The sequence below is a fragment of the Natator depressus genome, chromosome 2, assembly GCF_965152275.1.
Source record: "Natator depressus isolate rNatDep1 chromosome 2, rNatDep2.hap1, whole genome shotgun sequence".
In the NCBI taxonomy this organism is placed as follows: domain Eukaryota; kingdom Metazoa; phylum Chordata; order Testudines; family Cheloniidae; genus Natator; species Natator depressus.
Genome location: NC_134235.1, coordinates 119,046,371 through 119,068,002, shown reverse-complemented (window position 1 = coordinate 119,068,002; position 21,632 = coordinate 119,046,371). Strand labels below are relative to the sequence as shown.

The following is a 21,632-nucleotide window of genomic DNA, read 5'->3' as shown; positions in this document are numbered from 1 at the left end:
ATAGTGGGAGTTTAAAGCCTTTCCCTAGATTAGTAGCATGGTAGCAGCCCAGGCAAGGGAGTCAAGTAGCAATTTAGGCCCTGATTCAGTGTGATACTTAGAAACATTCTTATCTTTGTTAGTAGACCCCACTGAAGTCAACAGGACTTACTCACAAACTTAGTTAGGCACATGCTTAAGTACCTTTCTGAATAGGGGCCTAAATCTATTAGCTGGAAGCGCTGATAGATTATTAACCTCTTATATGGGCTGGCAGCTGGAGGGGAAGAAGAAATGAAATTCCCACCCTCCTAGTTGGGGTTACATCTATACAAAGGAAACTTTAACAAAAATAATTCCCACCACCATTAACTAGTTCAGCTCCCGCAGTGTTAACATGCTGCTGGTGTTTACTAGAGTCAATTGGATCGGCTCTGAGCAGGGTTGAACTATTAAAACAGTATATATTTTTACACTGAAAATAGACTGAAGTAATCGGTGCAACCATCTAAAATTAAAATTAATTGTGACAAAGTATACATTTTATTACATTCAGGACTTTTTAGTCCATCATAAAATCGACAATTAATGCTGTACATGTGTACATTATGCCCAGTATGATACAGATGGTCTGTACTAAAAAAACCCCTAAAAATATCAGATCTGGTGTCTGCCCATCACTGGAGTTTATGCTCCCTGGCACTGCACTGAGTTCCATGACAGATTCTACACCAGTGTTGCTAAGGTCTGTGCATTGTGAGTGCTTTTGGGGCTTCTGTAGTCCTTTTGGTATTCTCTCTCTCTGTAGCTGTTCTCAAGGCTGTACTGAGTCCTGGTCATCTGGCTTCGAAAGGCCCGTACGTTTCGAATGGTGAGTGCACAGATCACAGAACTTGGGAAGTACAAACAAGCAGCAGCAATGCCAAACAGGCTGACAGCTGCATCACCCCCCTGAACCTCACAGTTCATCCAGGTGTACCCACGGCGCGCATACAGTCTTTCCCTCTTCTTGCATGTGTCTGTGGAGTTCACCTGGATGATAAAGTGTAAGTAAAGGCCAACAGCTGCAATATACCCCATACAAGCCAGCATGTCAAAGGCACATTCTGCCACAAGCATCTTCACAGAGAGGCGATCAATGGGTTTTGCCCCAACGACAAGGAACAGGAGTGTAAATGCTGCTAATGTCAGGCTGAAGGCTACTCCCCCATACACACAAGGGGCTCTCATCTGGCTGAAATGCATGTCCAGGTCTCTCACCTCCTGGAACTCGGTTCCTTCAAATGGGCTGTAAAATGAACCAATGTTGAAAGAGCCCACTCCCAAACCTCCCATAGAAGTGAAGCCTGCAATAGCTGCCTGGGAGGCTCCAACACAGATCAGCACTAGAATGTTGACGGTAATTTCAACAAACTTCAAAATACCTGCAGGAAGAAAAGGGTGAATGAATTAAATATTGTATTTGTGCAAATGGCGGGGGCGGGGGGGAAGGGAACCAAGACATTTTAAACTACAGAGAGATCATATTGAGCTTTTCCCCTCAGGGGAGGCTACAGAAAAAGCCCTCCTTTCACTTTAATTAATGTATTTCAGAGCCTGAGCAAGATGGCTTTTTCTGTAATTTGATAGTGCACTTGATAAGTGGATCATGCAAGAAAAATTAATGAAGATTTTTACAGTGTTGCTTGTGCTCTGATGAAGAAAAGGTAACAGCACCAACAGATTGTATTTGGTACTCTAGCTGCTTGACACACAACCACACGGAATTGGAGCTGTCCATCTGAACAAAACTGTGAACAAGATTTTTTAAAAATCTCCAAGCTCCTAGTGACTTTTTTGAAAAAATCAGGCCATTTACTGGATCCCTAAGTATGCATTTAGCAACCTTACTTAAGGAGCCTGTTTTTAAAAATGTTTGGCCTCTTATTTGCTGGATCTAATCTAAATCAAACAGGGTTTTAAAAATCATATTTAAGGAGACACTTGTTCAATCCGTGTGCCTCAACTGACCTCCTTTTAAAGGGAAGTAAATCCTATGATTCTTGGCTTGTCTTACTTAACTCCCACTTTCAAAAGCTAAAACTGTATGAAAAAGTTCTTCTAGGCTGACCATCTTCCTCCTCTTGTTTAAAAATAAATAAATAAATAAAAATGGCATGGACTTTAAGTAAAGGAATAGCATTTGGATAATTTGACTCTTGTTTGTCTGTCACAAAGTAACAAAAGTAAAGCTGAAGTTCTTCAATTTCAAACCGTCCACCGTTGCAATGGCAATTTTATGAAGAGATACCATTTAACGTTTATCTTCCAAGCCATCACCAAGCTGACAGGAAAAGGACCTTTTTGTAGAAAGGATTCCCAGACCCCTGCTTCTAATAGTGGGCCATATATCTGTATTCTAACAGTGTTTTAAAAATCAGAACTACATGTAACTTTTCCATATCAAGGCTATAGGGGTTGATGGCTGTCCATCGGATATCCCTTCCTGGAGCATAACTGCATGTTAAGTGTATGCAATCCAACTGAATCCTGGCATTTCAAAAGGGCATTTTAATCAGCTGGTTGCTCCCCAGTGCAAGATAAGTCATAAATATAACATGTAGCTCATCATCTTAAAGTGGCTTACAAAATATATCCACACAGCACAACAAATACCTTCATCCTTGTGTTTGGAAAATGGGAACAGTTTGGGAGGAGAGAGAATTTTGCTCAAGAACACCAAGGCAAAACCTTGCTGTATAAGGAAGTGTCATAGGATTTTTAATGTCCATCCAGGGAAGACAGCTTTCATATCAAAGGTTAACACCCATACACAAGACTGCATAGAACTCAGTTTATCTATCTTGCAATGTTGAACTGTATGTCAGGCATTGAACCAGTACCTCTAGGGAATTCAGGTATTTCTGTCTTTGTTTAGATACTCTCCCACCTCTCAAAACACGGATAAAACAGGCCTGACCAAATAAAATGGCCTGTTTTTAGTAAATGTACATTTTTTCTACTTACTAATTCAGTCTTTACTGTTTTGTCTTACTCCATTAAAAAGGACTGTTTATTTTTTCTGAAAAAATGCTGTAGTTTGGATCCTGCTCACTTCAAGCACTGAGCCTCCTAAAATGTAAATAGTCTTAGAGGAAGAGACCGTACAGAATTTATCTTTGGATTATGTTGGACTAGAAAAATCTAAGTGTTAATCTTATGTGATGACATCACCTTAAACAATGAATTCAAGGTCTTGTAAAGTGCTGGTTCGAGCCAGTGATGCATGTAATACCACTGTTTTATTTAGTGTGTGATGTAGGTGGTATTTTAGATCTTACTGCATATTTTAAAATCTCCAGGATGGTAAATGTGAAGTTGTGAAGAATTTTTCATGGGTCTAAGTAAATAATTATAATGTAGAATTTGAAAAATATTAAATACTTTAACATAGTGTGTCTGCTTCTGTGCTGTGCAGAGCTAGTCCTTCAATATGTATGTAGTAGCAATGATCAGTTCATTAACCACTAGAGGGCAGACTAAGCTTAGTAAACCTTTTATTGCAGTTAAATTTGAAGCTTCAGGAGGCCAAACCCGTAGTGTAGCAAACATGCTGCACCTCCTAACTTCTGAAAGTAATTACTGAGTCTCTAAGGCTCTTCTTACCCCCACCCACCATTCTTTGCAGCAATAAGTGAATACAGGCTAAATGTAAGAAGCTTGCCAAAATGGTCCTGCATTTACTGGCCATTACAAAGTGAGACACAAATCGCAAGAAGCCTACAGTCTTTCACTTTATGCTGCCAAATTCATCTGTGTTGCATTTCCCTGCTGTTATCTAGCCAGCTGCTCTCTGTTGCTGTCAGATCTGTATGAGCTTGCAAAGAAAGGAATGAAGCAGCACAACAAGGATTAGACTATGGAACATCCTTCCTCTTGCTAGGCTGTGTTGTTCTAGAAACCTTTGTTGCACTTTGGAAAGTGGGATTTCCTGGTGCGGAACCAACTGTGCTCTTCCAGGGTTTTTCAGACCTTTTCATTGAGCTGTACAATAGCATGAAAATTACTCAACCCAATCTACAATTTCGCGGTGCCTGTAGTTTACTATGTAATTGTATGGGCCTGATTCTGACCCACTGATTTCAGTGGGACTCCTCCTGGAGTAAGGTACTACAGTATGAGTAAGGGTAGCAGATCTGGCCCTTGTCCAGCAGGAGAGGACATGGATTGAGGTCACTACATGTGTAACCATCTCTGACAGTAACAGGAGTTGCTTTATGGCAGGTTGTGAATTCTATTTCCACAAAGGCAAGAAATTCAGGTTAGACAGGTTTGTGTGTCTGTACGATTTTAGCACTGAACTCCCACAATGCTGACTTACTGAGGAATTTGGGCTCGGCTTCATGGAACCAAGTTCACTGTACTTGAATCAACAACACACGCAGTCTTCCAGTGACCCTCTACTTCCCAGTTACTTGCAATATATTCAGACTGACTGTAAAATGGCCAAATATCCACAGCTCTCCTAAATCAAAGAGAAAAAATATTCTGCTCCAGGGCAGAACAGGCAGCTGTGAATTACAGGGCAGCAGGGCTAGGTTTTGTCTAAGTAAAAAACAGCTAAAGCAAACCTGAGGGGCAAATGGAGATTAGAACTCTGGATTAAGAGCCCTTCTCAGTCTGACTTCCTTCAAAGTATACACACTACGTTGATCAGAGTGCTGTATCCAAGCCCTGCACAGTTGTCTCAGCCCCTCTTGTTCCTTCTCTGCTCTCATTTATTGCTGCCTCCAAGAGGAACTCCCAAGCTGCTGCTCCTGCCACTGCCCTCCAGTTCCACCCAGGTAGGAGTTTGCTTATGTGAGGTACATTTTGTAAAATTTTCCCACGGCAGCCACGCGGGTGCCCGTGCGTTGGGCGCTCTAGTGTGCTCAGCCTACTGTCGGTTTCAACACCCCACGTCCGTTACACTGCGCAGGAGTCCACGACCCTGTGGTGAGAATACCAGCTGATGCACCTTGTCCGAACAAGGGCTTGCAATATCGCCACTACTTGTAGAGCTATACTATTCTGAACAATAAGAAAATATTACAAAAAATCCCGTACGTACACAAGGCTTGGTGTATGTTCGTTTAAACCTAGTCTCCAACTTTTGGCACCAGTACAAGCAATGGTGTAGATCAGAGGTGGGAAACTACAGCCCGCGGGCCCCTCTTGCCAGGCCCCTGAGCTCCTGGCCCAGGAGGCTCGCCCCCGGTCCCTCCCCCACAGCCTCAGCGCGCAGTTGCAGAGCCGCGGCCTGACCTGGTGCTCTGGGTGGCGTGGCTGTAGCACTGCCAGCCACCAGCGCTCCAGGCACCACAGTAAGGGGGTGGGGAGCAGGGGGGGTTGGATAGAGGGTGGGGGGGTTGAGGAGGGTGGTCAGGGCAGGGGGGTGTGGATAGGGGTCGGGGCGGTCAGAGGGCGGGGAACGGGGGGGTAGTCAGGAAGGAGATGGGGGTTGGATGGGGCAGGGGTGCCAGGGGGCAAATCAGGAATGAGAGGGGGGTTGGATGAGGCGGCAGGGAGCAGGTGGTGGAGGATGGGGTAGGAGTCCTGGGGGGGCCATCAGGGGATGGGGGGGTTGGATGGGGCAGGGGGCGAGAAGCAGTGGGGGGGGAGGGTCGGATAGGAGGCGGGGGCTGGACCACACCTGGCTGTTTGGGGCAACACAGCCTCCCCTAACCAGCCCTCCATACAATTTTGGAAACCCAATGTGGCCCTCAGGCCAAAAAGTTTGCCCACTCCTGGTGTAGATGCAAGCCCTGATACTGTTGCTGAGGAATGAGCACTAAACATGCCAATTTAGTGGGTCTTGCCCCCCGTGCTCAGGCTCTAACTGATCACCATATAGATGGTCAGGAAGGAATTGTCCCCCAGGTCACATTGGCAGAAATCTGAGAGGAAGGGGTGTGGGGGAGAGGGAATGTGGGGTTTTGCCTTTCTCTGCAGCGTGGGATAAAAGTCATTTGTTGGTCTGAATTAGTGCAAGTGGTGGATTCTCTGTAACTTGAAGTCTTTAAATCAAGATTTGAGGACTTCAGTATCTCAGCCAGATGTTCTGGGTCTACCACAGGAGTGGGTGGGTGAGGTTCTGTATACTGTGATATGCGGGAGGTCAGACTAGGTGATCACGGTCATCCCTTTTGGCCTTAAAGTCTAAGCATGTGGTGCAGCTTGAGTATTTCCACGTCAAGCAGCAAGGCCTCAGGTTTTGCCCAGAGTAGGATTTACAGGTGTGCTGTTAAGACATGCTAGCTAACTCCTTCTAATAGTCTAATGTAAACAAAGCAGAGTTTAACTCGTGCTAAGATGGTAGAGTTAAAGCCTATGAGGCTTTGACATTCCACTTTACCGTGTGTTAGTCTATGCTGCCTAGTCTACTTTCAGGTTTCAGAGTAGCAGTGAGCTACTGCATAAATCTGCAGCCCTGTGCACATGAGCTGTTCCTGTGGCAGGCTCCATTAGGGGCTGTTATAGAAGCAGGGAAGAGAGAGAGGTCAGATGTGAATTGGTCAGCTCAAGGGTTAAATAGCTCAATAGCCCATTTTAAATTCCCTGAGCCAGAGAGTCTCCCTCATTTGAAACAGAGATTTTTAAAAAAGGAGGTTGGCTTTTGGTTTTTAAAGGTAACTTTTAAAAAAGGCCAGTATTCTGACAACATACATGCAATTGCAGAAGCAGGAGTCAAACAGTTCTACAAAGGACTCCGGATGTAGAACCACTCATGCCAATAAACAGGTTGCACTCCACAGAGTAAAGTTACCGTTGAGGCTTTACAGTCACCTCTGTGCTGCAGCAGCTGGATTGAGAGAGGATGGGGGAGATGGAAAGTTAAGAAAATCTGACAGAAGAAAGGAGAGATTTTTAAAAACACCAAGGGAAAGAAGGGACACGTCAGTGAAAGCAAAAACAGGTGAGGAGGATGAAGAGGAACAGAACGAAAGGGCAGACAGAGGAGAGGAGGTCATTATAAAAACAGGGGACGGGGTGGGAGGTAACGAAGGAAAAGAAAGCAGCAGACCTAGAAAGGTAACATTCTAAAAATAATTTAATAAAGCTGGATGCCTCCATATTGCAATAAAGTTGCATGTTCACGTGAGTGTGTTTTTGTGTTGTACACCTTACGTGTACATATCCATGAGGTGTGATCCTGCTGCTATTGACGTCAACAGCAAAAGTCCCGCTGTCTCTAATGGTGCAGGATCAGACCAATAGAAAACATACTATGTAAAAAACCACCCACCCTGCAGTTCATATGTTCCCTTTCCAGTGGTGCTCTTCTTTCTATGGATCTTGCTAAAACATCTCTAATGGGGTAATACTTAAAAAGCACTCAGGTTCCAGGAGGCAATGTAATGACAAAAATTAATAACTGAGCCTGGGAAGTTCAAGGGAGCCTAAGGGAGTTAGGTACCTAAATACCACTGAATTCAAATGGAATCCAGGTGCCTAACTCCCGACAGAAAAATTAGTCAAAATTTGGAAAATATTACAAAATTTGATGTATCAGCTCTAGTCAGAAGAGAAGCAATAGCACTACCCTTTTAATATTTGTAAAATGTCCCTTGTTAGTGAAGATAACAATCCTGCTTAGAAGCCTCAAGTGACTCCTCCTGATATCCTGGTAATTCTCAAGTTCATATGCAGGGATTGTTCTATTCCCCACATCCGCCCTGCCCCAGAGACCATTTTCTCCCATAGGAGCAGTTTTCCCATACTGCCAAGAACTTACTCCAAGTCCTACAGTTTGAAACTCATGCCTGTACTGCATCTGTGGCATACTTGGGACTTGCAGGACTGTCCAGGCAATACTGGTAAACCTGGTCCCTAAGTGATGGAGTGCTAGCGTGATATTAACTTCATGCTCCAGCACCACATAGCGCTAAGCAGTAGCTGCATCATGTGGACTGAGAGCAATACGGCAAATAACTTCAGGCCACTTGGGGGATCAGGACATCTTAACCTTTTTCATGGTTCTTGCCTGAGCTTATTCCAGGTCCTGTCTTCTACTTAGACTCTCTCCATCCACTATTTTCCCTGATACTTCCTACAAAAGTAGGAACGGCTTCTGGACACTTTCCCTATTTGCTGCTTCTATGACTGCTTCAGGGACGAATTTTGCATTGAGGTTGAAGCAGATGAGGAGAAGGTCACACACCAAATCTTGGGCCCTGTAACAATGGATCCCAACCTAATAACATCACAGAGGGGCCTACATTTATTTTAACTAGCATTGGGCACTTGCAACAGCACTTCCTGTTGTGTGTTTCAAATTAAGTGCACAAGATTTATAACAGAAAAGTAGTGAAGAGTACAGACTCTTCCAGTTATAGTGGCATTACATGTTACTTGTAACAACACCAGATAAAAAAAATCAGATATATGATTTCTTTTAAATAAAGCTGATAGTATCTCAAGTCAGTATAAATTAATATATAAAGGATTTTGTCTTTTTGAAACAGCTTTTTTTACATTTTTAGGTTGATTATTTTGCACTTTAGCTGAGCGTTTATTAATTGATTGTTTAATATATATTGTCATCAAATACCAATATTGTAAAATAATTTGTCAGTGGCTAATTCTATTATATAGTTTTTTGCTGCACCGAATCCATTGGTTTGTCAAGCCTTCAACGCTTTTCCCCAAAAATTACACTGGGAGTAATTAGTCATTAGTTCCTGCACCATCCTCTCACAAGTGGTGCTAGTTTGAATACCAATGATATCTAAAATTGAGGCAGGTAAATGTGATTGGAAGAATGGGATACACAGGTAATAATAGATCTTGCCTTACTCAGTATTAATATAGTTAACTGCATATAGTTAGCTACCATAGTTTGTTCAGATAATTGTATTAATTCACATTTTACTATTGTACTTGACAGAATAATAAAAGCAATATGAAACAGATCTTGATACAGATGCATTGCTCTGATAGGTTTTATATTTTAATAAAGTAAGAGGGGCATGGTTTTGTCTTGATAAATAATGCAATATCTGTATGGACCATTTTAGCATCACAAGGAACAGTATTTCTCCAATAATTTTTATAATTCTGAATTTTAAGAAACTTTTGGAATTAGATCCATTTATTTTGCACAATATTTTTCATTTGACAGCTGGAAAGAGGCGAACAGATAAAGGTGGCTTGAAAAGGTCAAAGGGACGATATAGTTCAGGAAAATTATTGTGACATAAGTCTTGAAAATGTGTGATATCTAGGGGGTGAAAGATAAAAATGTAATAGGAAAAGGCTTGTGTTTCCAAAAACAAAAGTTTAAGGAAAGGAAGAGTCCCATCCTGCAAAAAAAAAAAAATAAGAAAGAAAAAAAGAAAAACCAGGTGAGAGAAATTAAATTTCTTTGAGGAGCCTCTTGTGTGCCTTGCTCCTACCTACATGTTAGAAATAGAATGTAAGGATATTTTAACTACTATTCTTATTTCTTCTGTCTCCCTCCACAGACTGCTTTAAAGAGAAAAAACTGAAAACTGAAGTGGCATCAAATGTTAGGGGAAAAGTCAGTTTTAGGTGGTAGCTTTCTTTTATTGACTCCAGTACTGGGTTTTTGTGTTTTTTTAAACAATGAACACAAAAGAAGGAGAGAGAACAGCAAGAGATGGAAAAATGCAGTTCCTTTCTCTAGTGCTTGGAGTTCAGTTTTTGGAAGGCCATAGCACAAACCAGTTGGCCTCTTCTAGGCCCCCATTTTAATCCCCTGCCTCTGAGTAGGTTGCCAACTTTGACTGACTGAATTCCTGGCGGTTTTGTCACCTGACATTATCTTTAATTAAAGATTAATCTTTATTTTAATTCCTGGAGACTCCAGGACAATCCTGGAGGATTGGCAACCATAGCTCTGAGGGGAAAAAAATCTCTCTGGTCTGAGCAAGGCAAAGATCTTGAGAGATCTGGTCATTTGGGAATCTTTTTGCTGTGACTAGTTTGGCAAGCCACGTGTGCAAGGGTTAGCCTGGTCATGGCTGGCTAAACAAAATAGAAGACAAAGAGGAATAAGGTAAGAGTAGAAAGTAAAACAATAGGATAGCAGGAGCTCTCAATGCACACATTAGGTCAGGGGACTCAAACACGTGGCCTGCATGCGGCCCACAGAGTTATTTCCTGCGGCCGGCCATAGCTCCCCTCAACCCCCCCCAAGCGCGCCATGTCCCCGTTCTTCCACCTACCTCCCAGCACTTCCCGCCACCAAACAGCTGTTTGGCCGCACTTAGGACTTAGAATCATAGAATATCAGGGTTGGAAGGGACCCCAGAAGGTCATCTAGTCCAACCCCCTGCTCGAAGCAGGACCAATTCCCAGTTAAATCATCCCAGCCAGGGCTTTGTCAAGCCTGACCTTAAAAACCTCTAAGGAAGGAGATTCTACCACCTCCCTAGGTAACGCATTCCAGTGTTTCACCACCCTCTTAGTGAAAAAGTTTTTCCTAATATCCAATCTAAACCTCCCCCATTGCAACTTGAGACCATTACTCCTCGTTCTGTCATCTGCTACCATTGAGAACAGTCTAGAGCCATCCTCTTTGGAACCCCCTTTCAGGTAGTTGAAAGCAGCTATCAAATCCCCCCTCATTCTTCTCTTCTGCAGACTAAACAATCCCAGCTCCCTCAGCCTCTCTTCATAAGTCATGTGCTCTAGACCCCTAATCATTTTTGTTGCCCTTCGCTGGACTCTCTCCAATTTATCCACATCCTTCTTGTAGTGTGGGGCCCAAAACTGGACACAGTACTCCAGATGAGGCCTCACCAGTGTCGAATAGAGGGGAACGATCACGTCCCTCGATCTGCTCGCTATGCCCCTACTTATACATCCCAAAATGCCATTGGCCTTCTTGGCAACAAGGGCACACTGTTGACTCATATCCAGCTTCTCGTCCACTGTCACCCCTAGGTCCTTTTCTGCAGAACTGCTGCCTAGCCATTCGGTCCCTAGTCTGTAGCGGTGCGCTTTCCAGGGGGGAGAAGCGGGGACACAAGGCACTCAGGGGAGGAGGTGGAGAAGGGGTGAGGATTTGGGGAAGCGGTTGGGATGGGGGTGGGGCAGGGTGGGGCCTCATGGAAGGGGTGGAGTGGGGGCGGGGCTAGGAGCAGGAGGGGCTTTTGTAAGTTTGTATGAAAAGGTGTCAGTGATGCAACCCTCAGGCCAATGTACTAGTCTTCATGTGGCCCTTGTTGTGAATTGAGTTTGAGATCCCTGCATTAGGTGTTGCTCAGGAAACAGCCATGGAGAAGATGTTATTTGGCTCCCTGTTCTGGTCTGAGCAGCGCTTATTTCAGAATCGGGGAAAAGTGTGTTCAGCTGTGTGGTGCTAATTTCCTGAGTCTGAACATGTGATGGTGGAGATAATTCATGTGGTAAGGATACCTCAGTTTCTAGATATTACACAGAAAATGTCTAAAGGGAGCAGCAACACCCCCAGAGAGAAACGGACTATCGTAAAACAGAAAGATGCCAGTTCTGCTTGTCTGACGAGAACAGGAGCGATGAGGCTTATTCCGGACCAACCAAGCTGTGTATATTTATCATTAAATCCGTATATGGCTAGATTCATCAGGAGACTTAGGTGCCTAGAAAATCACTGGATTCACAAAACCTGAGTTTAGCTCCTAGGTTCCCTATACAACAAGCTCTCCTGTTGAAGCTGTTCCACTGTGGATAAATACTTAAGTCATTGGAGCAGGAGGACTGGCCCCTGGGTGCTCTACTTACCAGGCTGTACAGTCACTCATACTTGCTCTGGCTCTCTATCTTGGGCCCAATGATTCAGAGTGATTCCTTAACGCAAAATTCCATGTTTTAAGGTGGCCTATAAAGGCTTAGGGGCCTAAAAATGCAAATAGGTGCCTTGAGCAATTTACAAAAGCATCTAAGCAGCCTAGAGGCCTAACTCCCATTGAAAGTCGGTGGGAGTTTGGCGCCAAACTCAGGTACTTTTGTGAATCTGACTAGGGGCCTATTTGCATCTTCAGGCATATCTTTGTAAATCTGGCCCATAGACATTTAATAAGACCAATAACTGAACGGCAGCTATGCCATTCATGAATTAGTCTCCCTGGACGTTGTTATTCAGTCCCCTCCCTCTTTTGTCCCTCAGCCTGAGTTTGTTGTGTTTATGAATCAGGATGTCTGATTGAAACAAGGACATAAATCTGTGAAGAGACACATGGAAGGTAAGCCAAAATAAAAATCCACATACCTCTCCTTGAGCACAGGTTATTACATTTCTCTGAAAAGGTCTCTTTCTCAGGATTATAATGTGATGGTGAATCGATATATTCATGAGTTGATAGTGTGTTTTTTTGGTACAGGTCTGAATTAGCAGTAGAAGGTCTCGAGTGTTGGTTGCCAGGAATCCCTTGTGTTGATCTGCAAATGGGGTAGGAGTAAAGGATTATCTATAGGAGACAGCACAGTCTAATATTTTTGGACAAGTGCATCAAAAAAGTATTAGTTTTAGTTTCTGGAATTTTTGCTAACTGACTTGCTTCACTGCTATGAGTGATCCCTTTTGTTTACAGACATTTGATCAAATGAGATCTGTTTGCAAGAGTGTTCGTGAAATGTATCACCTTGTATTCTGCTTGCACGAATAAATATTCACAATGTTTTGTGAATATCACAGCGATTTTGAAAAACTTGAATTATTCACATCATAAGTCCATTCAACTATTGCTAATGCTTTTGTGTAATTTGCAAAAAGAAAAGAGGAAGTGGGTGGAACTCTGTTTCTAAATACCGTGTACCCAGTGATCACTCATCTGCCATGACAAGCAAATACTCAATTACCAGCCCATGGACAAACCAGAGGCTAAAGTTTTTTCTGTAACATTTGCACATAACAAATAAATCTGTAAATAAGCACTACCAATTTGTGGATAAGCAATGTATCTCATGCATATTTGCAATTTACTGCATTTCACAATGATTCTTTTACAAGAATACAAAAGCATGGCATTAAAACCAGAATATAAAATATTTCATGACAGTAACATTGTATCTACTCACATTCTCCTTTTTACAATTTTACAAGATCTGGTACGATCTAGTCTCTCCCCCTTTCTCTGAACTCCTTTCCAATTTAAGAATATCTTTCTGGTGAGGAAGTACTACAGCAATGAATGCAATATTCCAGCTGTGGTAGCACCAGTGTCAATGTGTATGATTACCGCCTTTCTGTTTGCGTATCCAAAATTGCACTGGCCATTTTGTTGCCTTATCATACTGTAAACTCATCTATGAATAATGCTTTTCTACCATTTATGGTGGACTAGGAAACTATACCCCATCCTGGCAGATATTGGCCTGACTTCCGTTAAGCATACATTCATTTCCTCAGCTGGACTACAGCAATGCAATACGCTGGGGCACGAAACCATTAGTCCTTAGTTTAGTCCAGCTAGTGCAGTACATCTCCTCAGTAACCTAAGCTATTAATACACCTGTCTGCCACTTTTCCCATAGAATAGCAAGTTCCAGGTCTTAGTTCTTTATCTTCAAGGATCAAAATGGCTTGGACCCAGGAGAGCTAAAAGATTTCCTGAAGCTCTGGTATGAGGACAGTGGTCAACAACTCCACCCCTCTGTCACAACAGAACTTACATTCCCCTCCCCACCTTGTGATAGAATCTGTGCAGGAGACAGCTTTCTTGGGGGCGGGTTTGAAACTGTAGAACAAATCCCCACAGGAACTAAGGATCATCACAAGAATTCCCAAGGGAAGTAAGGATTATCACAAGCCTCACACCTTCTGCTCTAAGTGGAAAGCATGCTTCTCTGACCTGCGTTCTCTAATGTACAGACGTAGCAGCGTGAACATAAGCCCTATCAAACCAAAACACAATGCTTCCCTACAACTAAAACACAGTTCTCCCTCAGGGAGGATGAGAGAATGGACTTCATGTGACCGATATTGCACATATTTCAGTGCAGTACTGAAAGGCTCTCCACCACTATAGTTATGAGGATGGAATAAAAAACTGTATAGAACAGAACATGTCTAATATGGTGTCTTATTACTCTTAGATTCCCTTCAGCATTATTACTTCAAAATTTCTCCTTCCAACTGAACATCTGTCTGAGATTACTTATCCACAGGTCTATTAGCCTACATTTTTCCTCAAATGAATTTAGTTTCATTTTCTGATCTCTAGGTTCTTTTACATTTCTCTGTCCTCCTAAAACTCCATGAATTTAAAGTAATCCACAAATACCAGTTAACCTGGATGTGTAAGCAAAAGCATCTTCACTCTCTAGAGAATTAAGTGATTTTTCACTCTAGTTCTTTAACTTTAATCAAAAATTTTCTGACTTTTGTCCTGGATCTTGGGGAGCTGCCTGACAAACTAAACTGTTTATAAAATCTTTCACCTAACTCGAAAGCAATCCCTTTAATACTTCTGATACTGTGCTACTTGCCAGGAACATTGATATTCAAAAAGAGAGTGTGATACAAGTTCCAAACGAAATATGGCCTTTTTCTGATAGTTTTGTAATTTTCTAGCAGTTTCTTTTCCTGTCCACTGTGCTCCCATTCTTCTCTGTGGGTTGGACTCTCAGTCTGGACCACATGTCCAATGACGCAACACTTTCTCCCATCTTGGTGAGGGGAGGTGGTGTGTTTATTAGAGGACTCTATGGCCATGGGGCATCATGGGAAATATAGCCTGGCCAGAAAGCTAAACCCATAGAGAAGAGTGGGATCACTAGGCATCAAAATTACACTCCCCTGATGCACTGAAATGTCACTTTGTATCAAAGTATTTTGCTTTTCAGATGAAAACCGTTTCCTTCCCAATTTTCCACATCCTTTCAAAAATTGTCAGTGGTACAGTAAGTTCATCAGCAAATTTTCTTAATATCCTAAAATTCACATCAGCTGGACCGGGTGATTATTTTAAAGACGGCTGCTACCCTGAAACCTATATTCTTTACCTATTTTATTCCCTTTCCTCTTTACCATTAGTTACAGGGATTGTCTTGTTGGAATATTTTTTTTTCCTCCCTGTTAAATATAGATTTTAAGGACTTCAGTATTTCAGCCTTTTTAAACCATAATTACATTCATTCTGCTCCCCTGCATCCTCCCCTTTTTATTTATTAATGGTCCTGAAAATTCATTGTCTCCTCCTCTGTCAAATGCAGTAAAATAAGCCAGGCTGCACCCCAGTATGGTCTAGGCTGGAAGGGCTGGACAGGGAGAGCACAAAACATGCCAGTTTCTGAAGCCACCCCAAACTTCTAGATTAGCTAGGGTTGCCAGGTGTCTGGTTTTTGACCGGAATGCCGGATCAAAAAGGGACCCTGGCGATGCTGGTCAGCATCACTGACCAGGCCATTAAAAGTCCAGGTGGCAGCACAGCGGGGCTAAGGCAGACTCCCTGCCTGCCCTGGCTCCATGCGGCTCCTGGAAGTGGCCAACATGTCCCTGTGGCCCCTAGGTGCAGGGGTGGCTGGGGAGGCTTCGCACGCTGCCCCCACCCCAAGTGCCGGCTCCACAGCTACCATTGGCTGGGAACCAAGGCCAATGGGAGCTGTGAGGGTGGTGCTTGCAGGTGAGGGCAGTTCACAGAGCCCCCTAACTGTCCCTCTGCCTAGGAGCTGCAGAGATGTGCCTGCAGCCCTCACCCCCTCCTGCATCCCAAACCCCTCATCCCTGGCCCCACCCCAGAGCTTGCACTCCCAGCTGGAGCCTTCACCCCCTCCCACGCCCCAACCCCCTGCCCCAGCCTGGAGCACCCTCCTGCACCCCTCATCCCTAGCCCCACCTCAGAGCCCGCCCCACGCCAGAGCCCACCCCCCCCAGCCGGAGCCCACCCCCCACACCCTGAACCCCTCATTTCTGGCCGCACCCCCAGCAGGAGCCTGCACCCCAACCCAGTGCCGCAGCCTGGTGAAAATGAGTAAGTGAGCAAGGGTTGGGGAGAGCAAGTGATGGAGGGAGTGGGGGATGGAGTCAGCAGGGGGCAAGGGTGTTCAGTTTTCTGCAATCAGAAAGTTGGCAACCCTACCATTAGCTGCTTCACATGTTGCGCCACATCTACCGCAGACATTGAGGCCTTGCTGACACACTAACACTGGTTTACTAAAGAGTGACTACATATGTTTACACTAGTTTATTTTGGTTTAGCTTAAACCTGTTCCTAGTTGAAAAAAGTGTTCACTCAGCCTTAGCATCTGTTCAATTAAACGGCATCTTCAGTTAAACCAGTGCAACTCTGCATGTAGACAAGCCTGCTCCAATTGTCACCTCTGGGAAGACCAGGCCATAACCCCCCTCCTTGGTCATATGACCCAGCCACATCTTCTCATGCCCACAACTCAGCTCTTCCCATCTTCCTTCTCCACCTCCATGACTCAGCCTCACCTCCGTCCTTTCCTGCCAGCCCACATGACCTAGTTCTCCCTCAACATAGTTCTTTAGTACAAAGAATGTTTAATTAGACTCCTTAAAACTTCCAATAGCAAAATAATTGTCACAGTTCTGAATGTGGCATATTCACATTTCTGAATTTCAAAGCTGAATATGTCTTTCCTGGTATTGTAATAACCACAACATGAATGTAAAACAAACAAGCTCCGCACCCCATAGTGAGGGACAAAGGAGACATACCTTCCATTGAATGGGTATGGCTTTTTAGCTCTTCTCTCCTCATGGTGTCTGTCAGATCTGTGGCTCTCATAATATTGGTGCTGCTTATTGAGGTGAGGTGTCTCAGCATCAGCCATCTTGTTTTTCACATGTATTTCTTCTTGCTGAACTCTTCTGAGCTAGAGAGATAAAACCAATTCAGTTTATAGTTCTAATTACTCATTGACCAGCATTTACACAAAATGATCACCCCTGAGTTAGTTAGGATTTCAGTAAAGTGATTGAGAAGTACAGTGTTGGGGAAGGGAGGGGAGGATAAGGAAGCTGTCCTTAGTCCATGAGTAAGATGTAGCTTCTCAACAAGGAAGTAAGTTCCCCTCCTTTTACTTTTCCATTGCCAAGTAACTTTGACTTTTCTGCGTTCAACAGTACAGGTATTTAAACAGATTTTTCTTCTCTCCTAGCCTGAGTACAAGGACAATGCATATCGTCCTCCTGTGTTCTTATATAAAGCATATCTCAAGACTCCTCTAATGGTGTCTTTTTGTATAAGACATTAAGCATAGGAAATGCACACCTACCTATTTAGGTCTGCATTGTGTGCATATGTGGTTCTCCCTGACTTTACTAGGAGCCATGTACATCTGAGAGCAAAATTTATCCCTGCTAGTATGTTTAAGGAGAGAACACAAATGCCCTTTAAAGGGAGGATTATAGTTCTGTCTATAGCACAGGTGGGCAAACTTTTTGGCCCAAGACCACGTCTAGGTATGGAAACCGTATGGTGGGCCATGAATGCTCACAAAATTGGGGTTGGGGTGTGGGAGAGGGGGAGGACTCTGGGGTGGGGCCAGGAACAAGTTCAGGGTGTGGGAGGAGGCTCCGGACTGGGGCGAGGGTTGGGGCACGGGGGGGGGGCGGTGCGGGCTCTGGGGTGAAGCTGGAGATGAGGGGTTGGGGTGCAGAACGGTTCTCTGGTTCAGGAGGGGTTCAGGGGTGCAGGCTCCGAATGGCACTTACCTCAAGCAGCTCCCAGAAGCAGTGGCATGTCCCCTCTCCGGCTCCTATGTGGAGATGTGGCCAGGTAGCTCTGTGCGCTGCCCCATCCGCAGGTGCCACCTCTGCAACTCCCACTGGCTGCTGTTCCTGGCCAATGGGAGCTGCAGAGCCAGAGCTTGGGGCTGGGGCAACATACGGAGCCCCCTGGCTGCCCCTAAGCGTAGGAGCTGGAGGGGGGGACACGCCACTGCTTCCGGGAGCCATGTGGCAAGCCCCAGACCCTGATCCCTGGCGGGAGCTCAAGGACCAGATTAAAACATCTGAAGGGCCGGATGTGGCCCCTGGGCCGCAGTTTGCCCACCCTGGTCTATAGCTTGTGCTTCAACCTAGGCTATGTGCCCAGACACGCGTGCCCCCCTCCCAAAAAACCCAAACTATTAACATGGGATAAGATTGAGAGTACATTATCCTCAGTTATTTAGGGTAAAATACATTAGAGATTGTCATAAATATAAAGGGAAGGGTAACCACCTTTCTGTATACAATGCTATAAAATCCCTCCTGGCCAGAGGCAAAGTCCTTTTACCTGTAAGGGGTTAAGAAGCTCAAGTAACATGGCTGGCACCTGACCCAAAATGACCAATGAGGGGACAAGATACTTTCAAATCTGGAGGGAGGGAAAAGGCTTTTTTCTGTCTGTGTGATACCTTTGCCGGGAACAGATCAGGAAGCAAGCCCTCCAACTCCTGTAAAGTTAGTAAGTAATCTAACTAGAAAATGCTTTAGGTTTTCTTTGTTTTGGCTTGTGAATTTCGCTGTGCTGGAGGAAATGTGTATTCCTGTTTTTGTGTCTTTTTGTAACTTAAGGTTTTGCCTAGAGAGATTTTCTATGTTTTAAATTTGACTGCCTGTGAGATTATCTTCCATTCTAATCTTACAGAGTTGTTCTTTTATCTTTTTTTTTAAGAATCTGATTGGGGTTTTTAGCATTCCTAAAAACCTGAGGTTGGTCTGTGCTCATCTTCTTTATTCTCAAGCCTCCCCAGGAAAGGGGGTGTAAGGATTTGGGGGGATATTTTGAGGAAATAGGAACTCCAAGTGGTCCTTTCCCTGATTGTTTGTTAAATTGCTTGGTGGTGGCAGCATTTACCTAATCCAAGGGCAAACACTTTGTGCCTTGGGGAAGTTTTAACCTAAGCTGGTAGAAATAAGCTTAGAGGGTCTTTCATGTGGGTCCCTACACCTGTACCCTAGCATTCAGAGTGGGGAAGGAACCCTGACAGAGGTGTTGTAATTATCCTCCAACAATCAATGTTATAAATTTAGGAAATTCAAATGTAAGGTTAACCTTAAAAGGAATCCCAAGGTGTTAAGGTTGTTTGCATGTAATAACCACATAGTTCCATGCCTTAACTCAGCTGTGTAGCGATACCATGTAACAACCAAACAATTGTGATTAATGCATAAATATTTCTAGACCCTAATTAGATGTAACTGATTTGTAAAAACATCCCCTCCATCCTCCCCTCCCTCATTTTTTCCCCGGGTGGTGGCAGTGAAGGGAGGAGTTAAGGTTGTATGGCTGACAAATGGGGAACCACCATCTTCCCTGAAGGCAGGGAACGGCTTCACTTCCATTTTTCTCAAAGGAATGCTATGACCATTTTGACAGTGGGCCACTGTCTTTCCTGAGAGCAGCTTGTGGCCTCACTTTCATTGAGAACAAAAGGAGATTGCAGCTAATTTGAAAGATGGGCCCTTTGTGAAATTCTTTGCTGAAGGAGACAGTTATAAAGTGGCAAAAAATGACCACAGTTTCTTCTAATGTAGCCAATACATGAGATTTCAATGACTTTTAATTATGAAAAGTTTTCATTAGTCCATTAAGATTACACAGGCTCTGTGTACACACTCAGAGACACAGGATGATAAATTTAAAGTTCTCACTTTAAAATTAGTTTTGTCCAACTAATTAACTTGTGTATGTGTACAGTCTCAGAATATTCATTCTGTACTCCGCCTCAGTGCTGTAGTTTCGGGGCGCATATACCGTGCCTGAATCCTTAGCTGTGGAACTTCCTGTGTGACCTTCAGCAAGTCCCTTAGCCTCTCTGTGCCTCAGTTCTCCATCTGTACAATGGGGATAATAGCACTATACTACCTCACCAAGTGTTATAAGGATAAATACACTACTAAAAACTGTGAAGCATCCAGCTGCCATGGTAACAGGGATTATCAGTACCTAAAGTAGCTTTGGGCAGTCACCTCTCTGCCTTTTTTCTCAGCTACCATGCTTTAGCTAGGGCTCATACAATCCAACCTTTATGGCAGGATGCTCCATACACTCCAGAGAGAAGGTTAGTCAGACATGGTGATGTAGCAGTGCACTGGGAGTGCGTCACAGCTACCCTGCTGCATGTGTTAGGGTCAATTGGAGGGGGGAGCCCCGTGTTGTAGTTTAGACCCATGCTGTTGCGAAGTCTGGGGGAGGAGTTCAGATTATGGGGTGTAGGCCACTATAGTGATAGGCACCAATCCCCACCCAGACTGTCTCAAAATTCAGGGCTGCATGGCTGTGGAATGGGCCTGTTTCTGGGTATGTCTACACTGGAGTGGGAGGCGTAATTTCTGATCGAGCTAGTGTGCTAAGAATCAGCATGCAGCCATGGCAGCGCGAGCGGCAGGAGGGGCTAGTCGCACGTGTACGATTCTGTCTGAGACCCGAGGCCCCTGTGTTGATAAACTCTTGCATTCTAACTCTAAGCCCATGAGCCCCCTTTGAAGAGGAAAATGCCCCCCACCCCTTTAACCTGGTCCTCTGGGAAAATCAAGTGCTTAGTAAACAAAAAACACAAAGACAGCAGGTGCAGGACTTCGAAAGGGTCACACCTATCTCTTCCCCGCCCAACAGGGGCCACTCTCAAGAGAGAGTCCAACCCAGCCCCAGCTCCTCTGGCATGACGACCCCCTCCCCCCAAAATCCCCACCATGTAAGACCCCGGCCATGCTCTAGTCCACAAAAACCCCAGCCTCTACATCCCTGGCTGCACAGTCTCCTTCCCCGAGAAAATCCAGACCACGCCCCATGCACTTTTCCCGACCCTCCCCACGATCTCTCTCCCATTCCCCTCTTCAAAAAAGTCTTTAAAGCTCCTCACTTGTCCGGCGGCGGCGGCGGCGGCAGCACCCAGGGCCTGTGAGCGAGAGCTTTTAGCTGAAGTTTCCTCCCTGGCTGCTCCCCCGGGTCTCCCTGTTTTCCACTCCAAGCCAGGGGAGCTGCATTTCCTTGTGTGTGCGGGGGAGGAGGAGGACGAGTCTCACAGGTGGAGGACAGGTCACCGCCCCTCCCCGCTCTCGCCGAGGCTGGAGCTTGCTCCGCGGGGGAGTTTCGCTTCACACCACGCTGGCTTCGTGGCCTGCGCGAGGTGTCGGCAACGCGCGGCTCTGCAGCCGGGGAGCTCGCTGCTGAGGCCAAAGGGTGGGTAGTGAGGGGGAGACCAGGCAACCTGAGATTGGGCGGGCGGGCGGGCGGGCGGGCGGGGGGGTGGGGACGTTGTTAATCTCCCCGGGAAAGCAGGAGTCAAACAGCACCCTACCCGTGCAATGTGCTGCGACCCAGTAATTAGGACACAAGTGGCTGTAACCCGGGTGCTTAATTAGGGTGTAGCGCCGCCTTAATTGATATTTATAATTTCTAATATGCGTGCAGCGTTTTGGGGCTGTTGCTGTGTAGTGATAATTATGCCAAGTATGTGGGGATGTTCCTTTATTTTCTCAGCAGTAACTATGGGGGGGCGGGACGGGACATGACAACATGGCAGGCCTCAGAGCCGGCAGCAATTAGTTCCCTGTTTTTACCCTCCAGCTCCAGCCCCTATTGTTTTGCACATTTAAACAGTATCTTTTGGGGGCAGTGGGGTCTCAACCAGGGGTACATGTATCCCTAGGGCAGGGGTGGCCACCCTGTGGCTCCGGAGCCACATGTGGTTCTTCAGAAGTTAATGTGTGGCTCCTTGTAATAGGCACCGAC

At 44.9% G+C, this 21,632-nt stretch overlaps 1 protein-coding gene across 1 annotated transcript; it reads right to left on the bottom strand.

The window, feature by feature from the left end:
- Nucleotides 1–570: 570 nt before the first annotated feature.
- Nucleotides 571–21,076, bottom strand: LOC141981533 (MARVEL domain-containing protein 3-like). The gene is made up of 4 exons (XM_074943185.1): nucleotides 20,761–21,076; nucleotides 16,625–16,782; nucleotides 12,212–12,381; nucleotides 571–1,403 (listed from the first exon to the last, which is right to left on the bottom strand). The coding sequence occupies exons 2-4, from the start codon at nucleotides 16,738–16,740 to the stop codon at nucleotides 706–708; spliced, it is 984 nt and encodes a 327-aa protein (XP_074799286.1). The 5' UTR covers nucleotides 16,741–16,782; nucleotides 20,761–21,076; the 3' UTR covers nucleotides 571–705.
- Nucleotides 21,077–21,632: the final 556 nt, after the last annotated feature.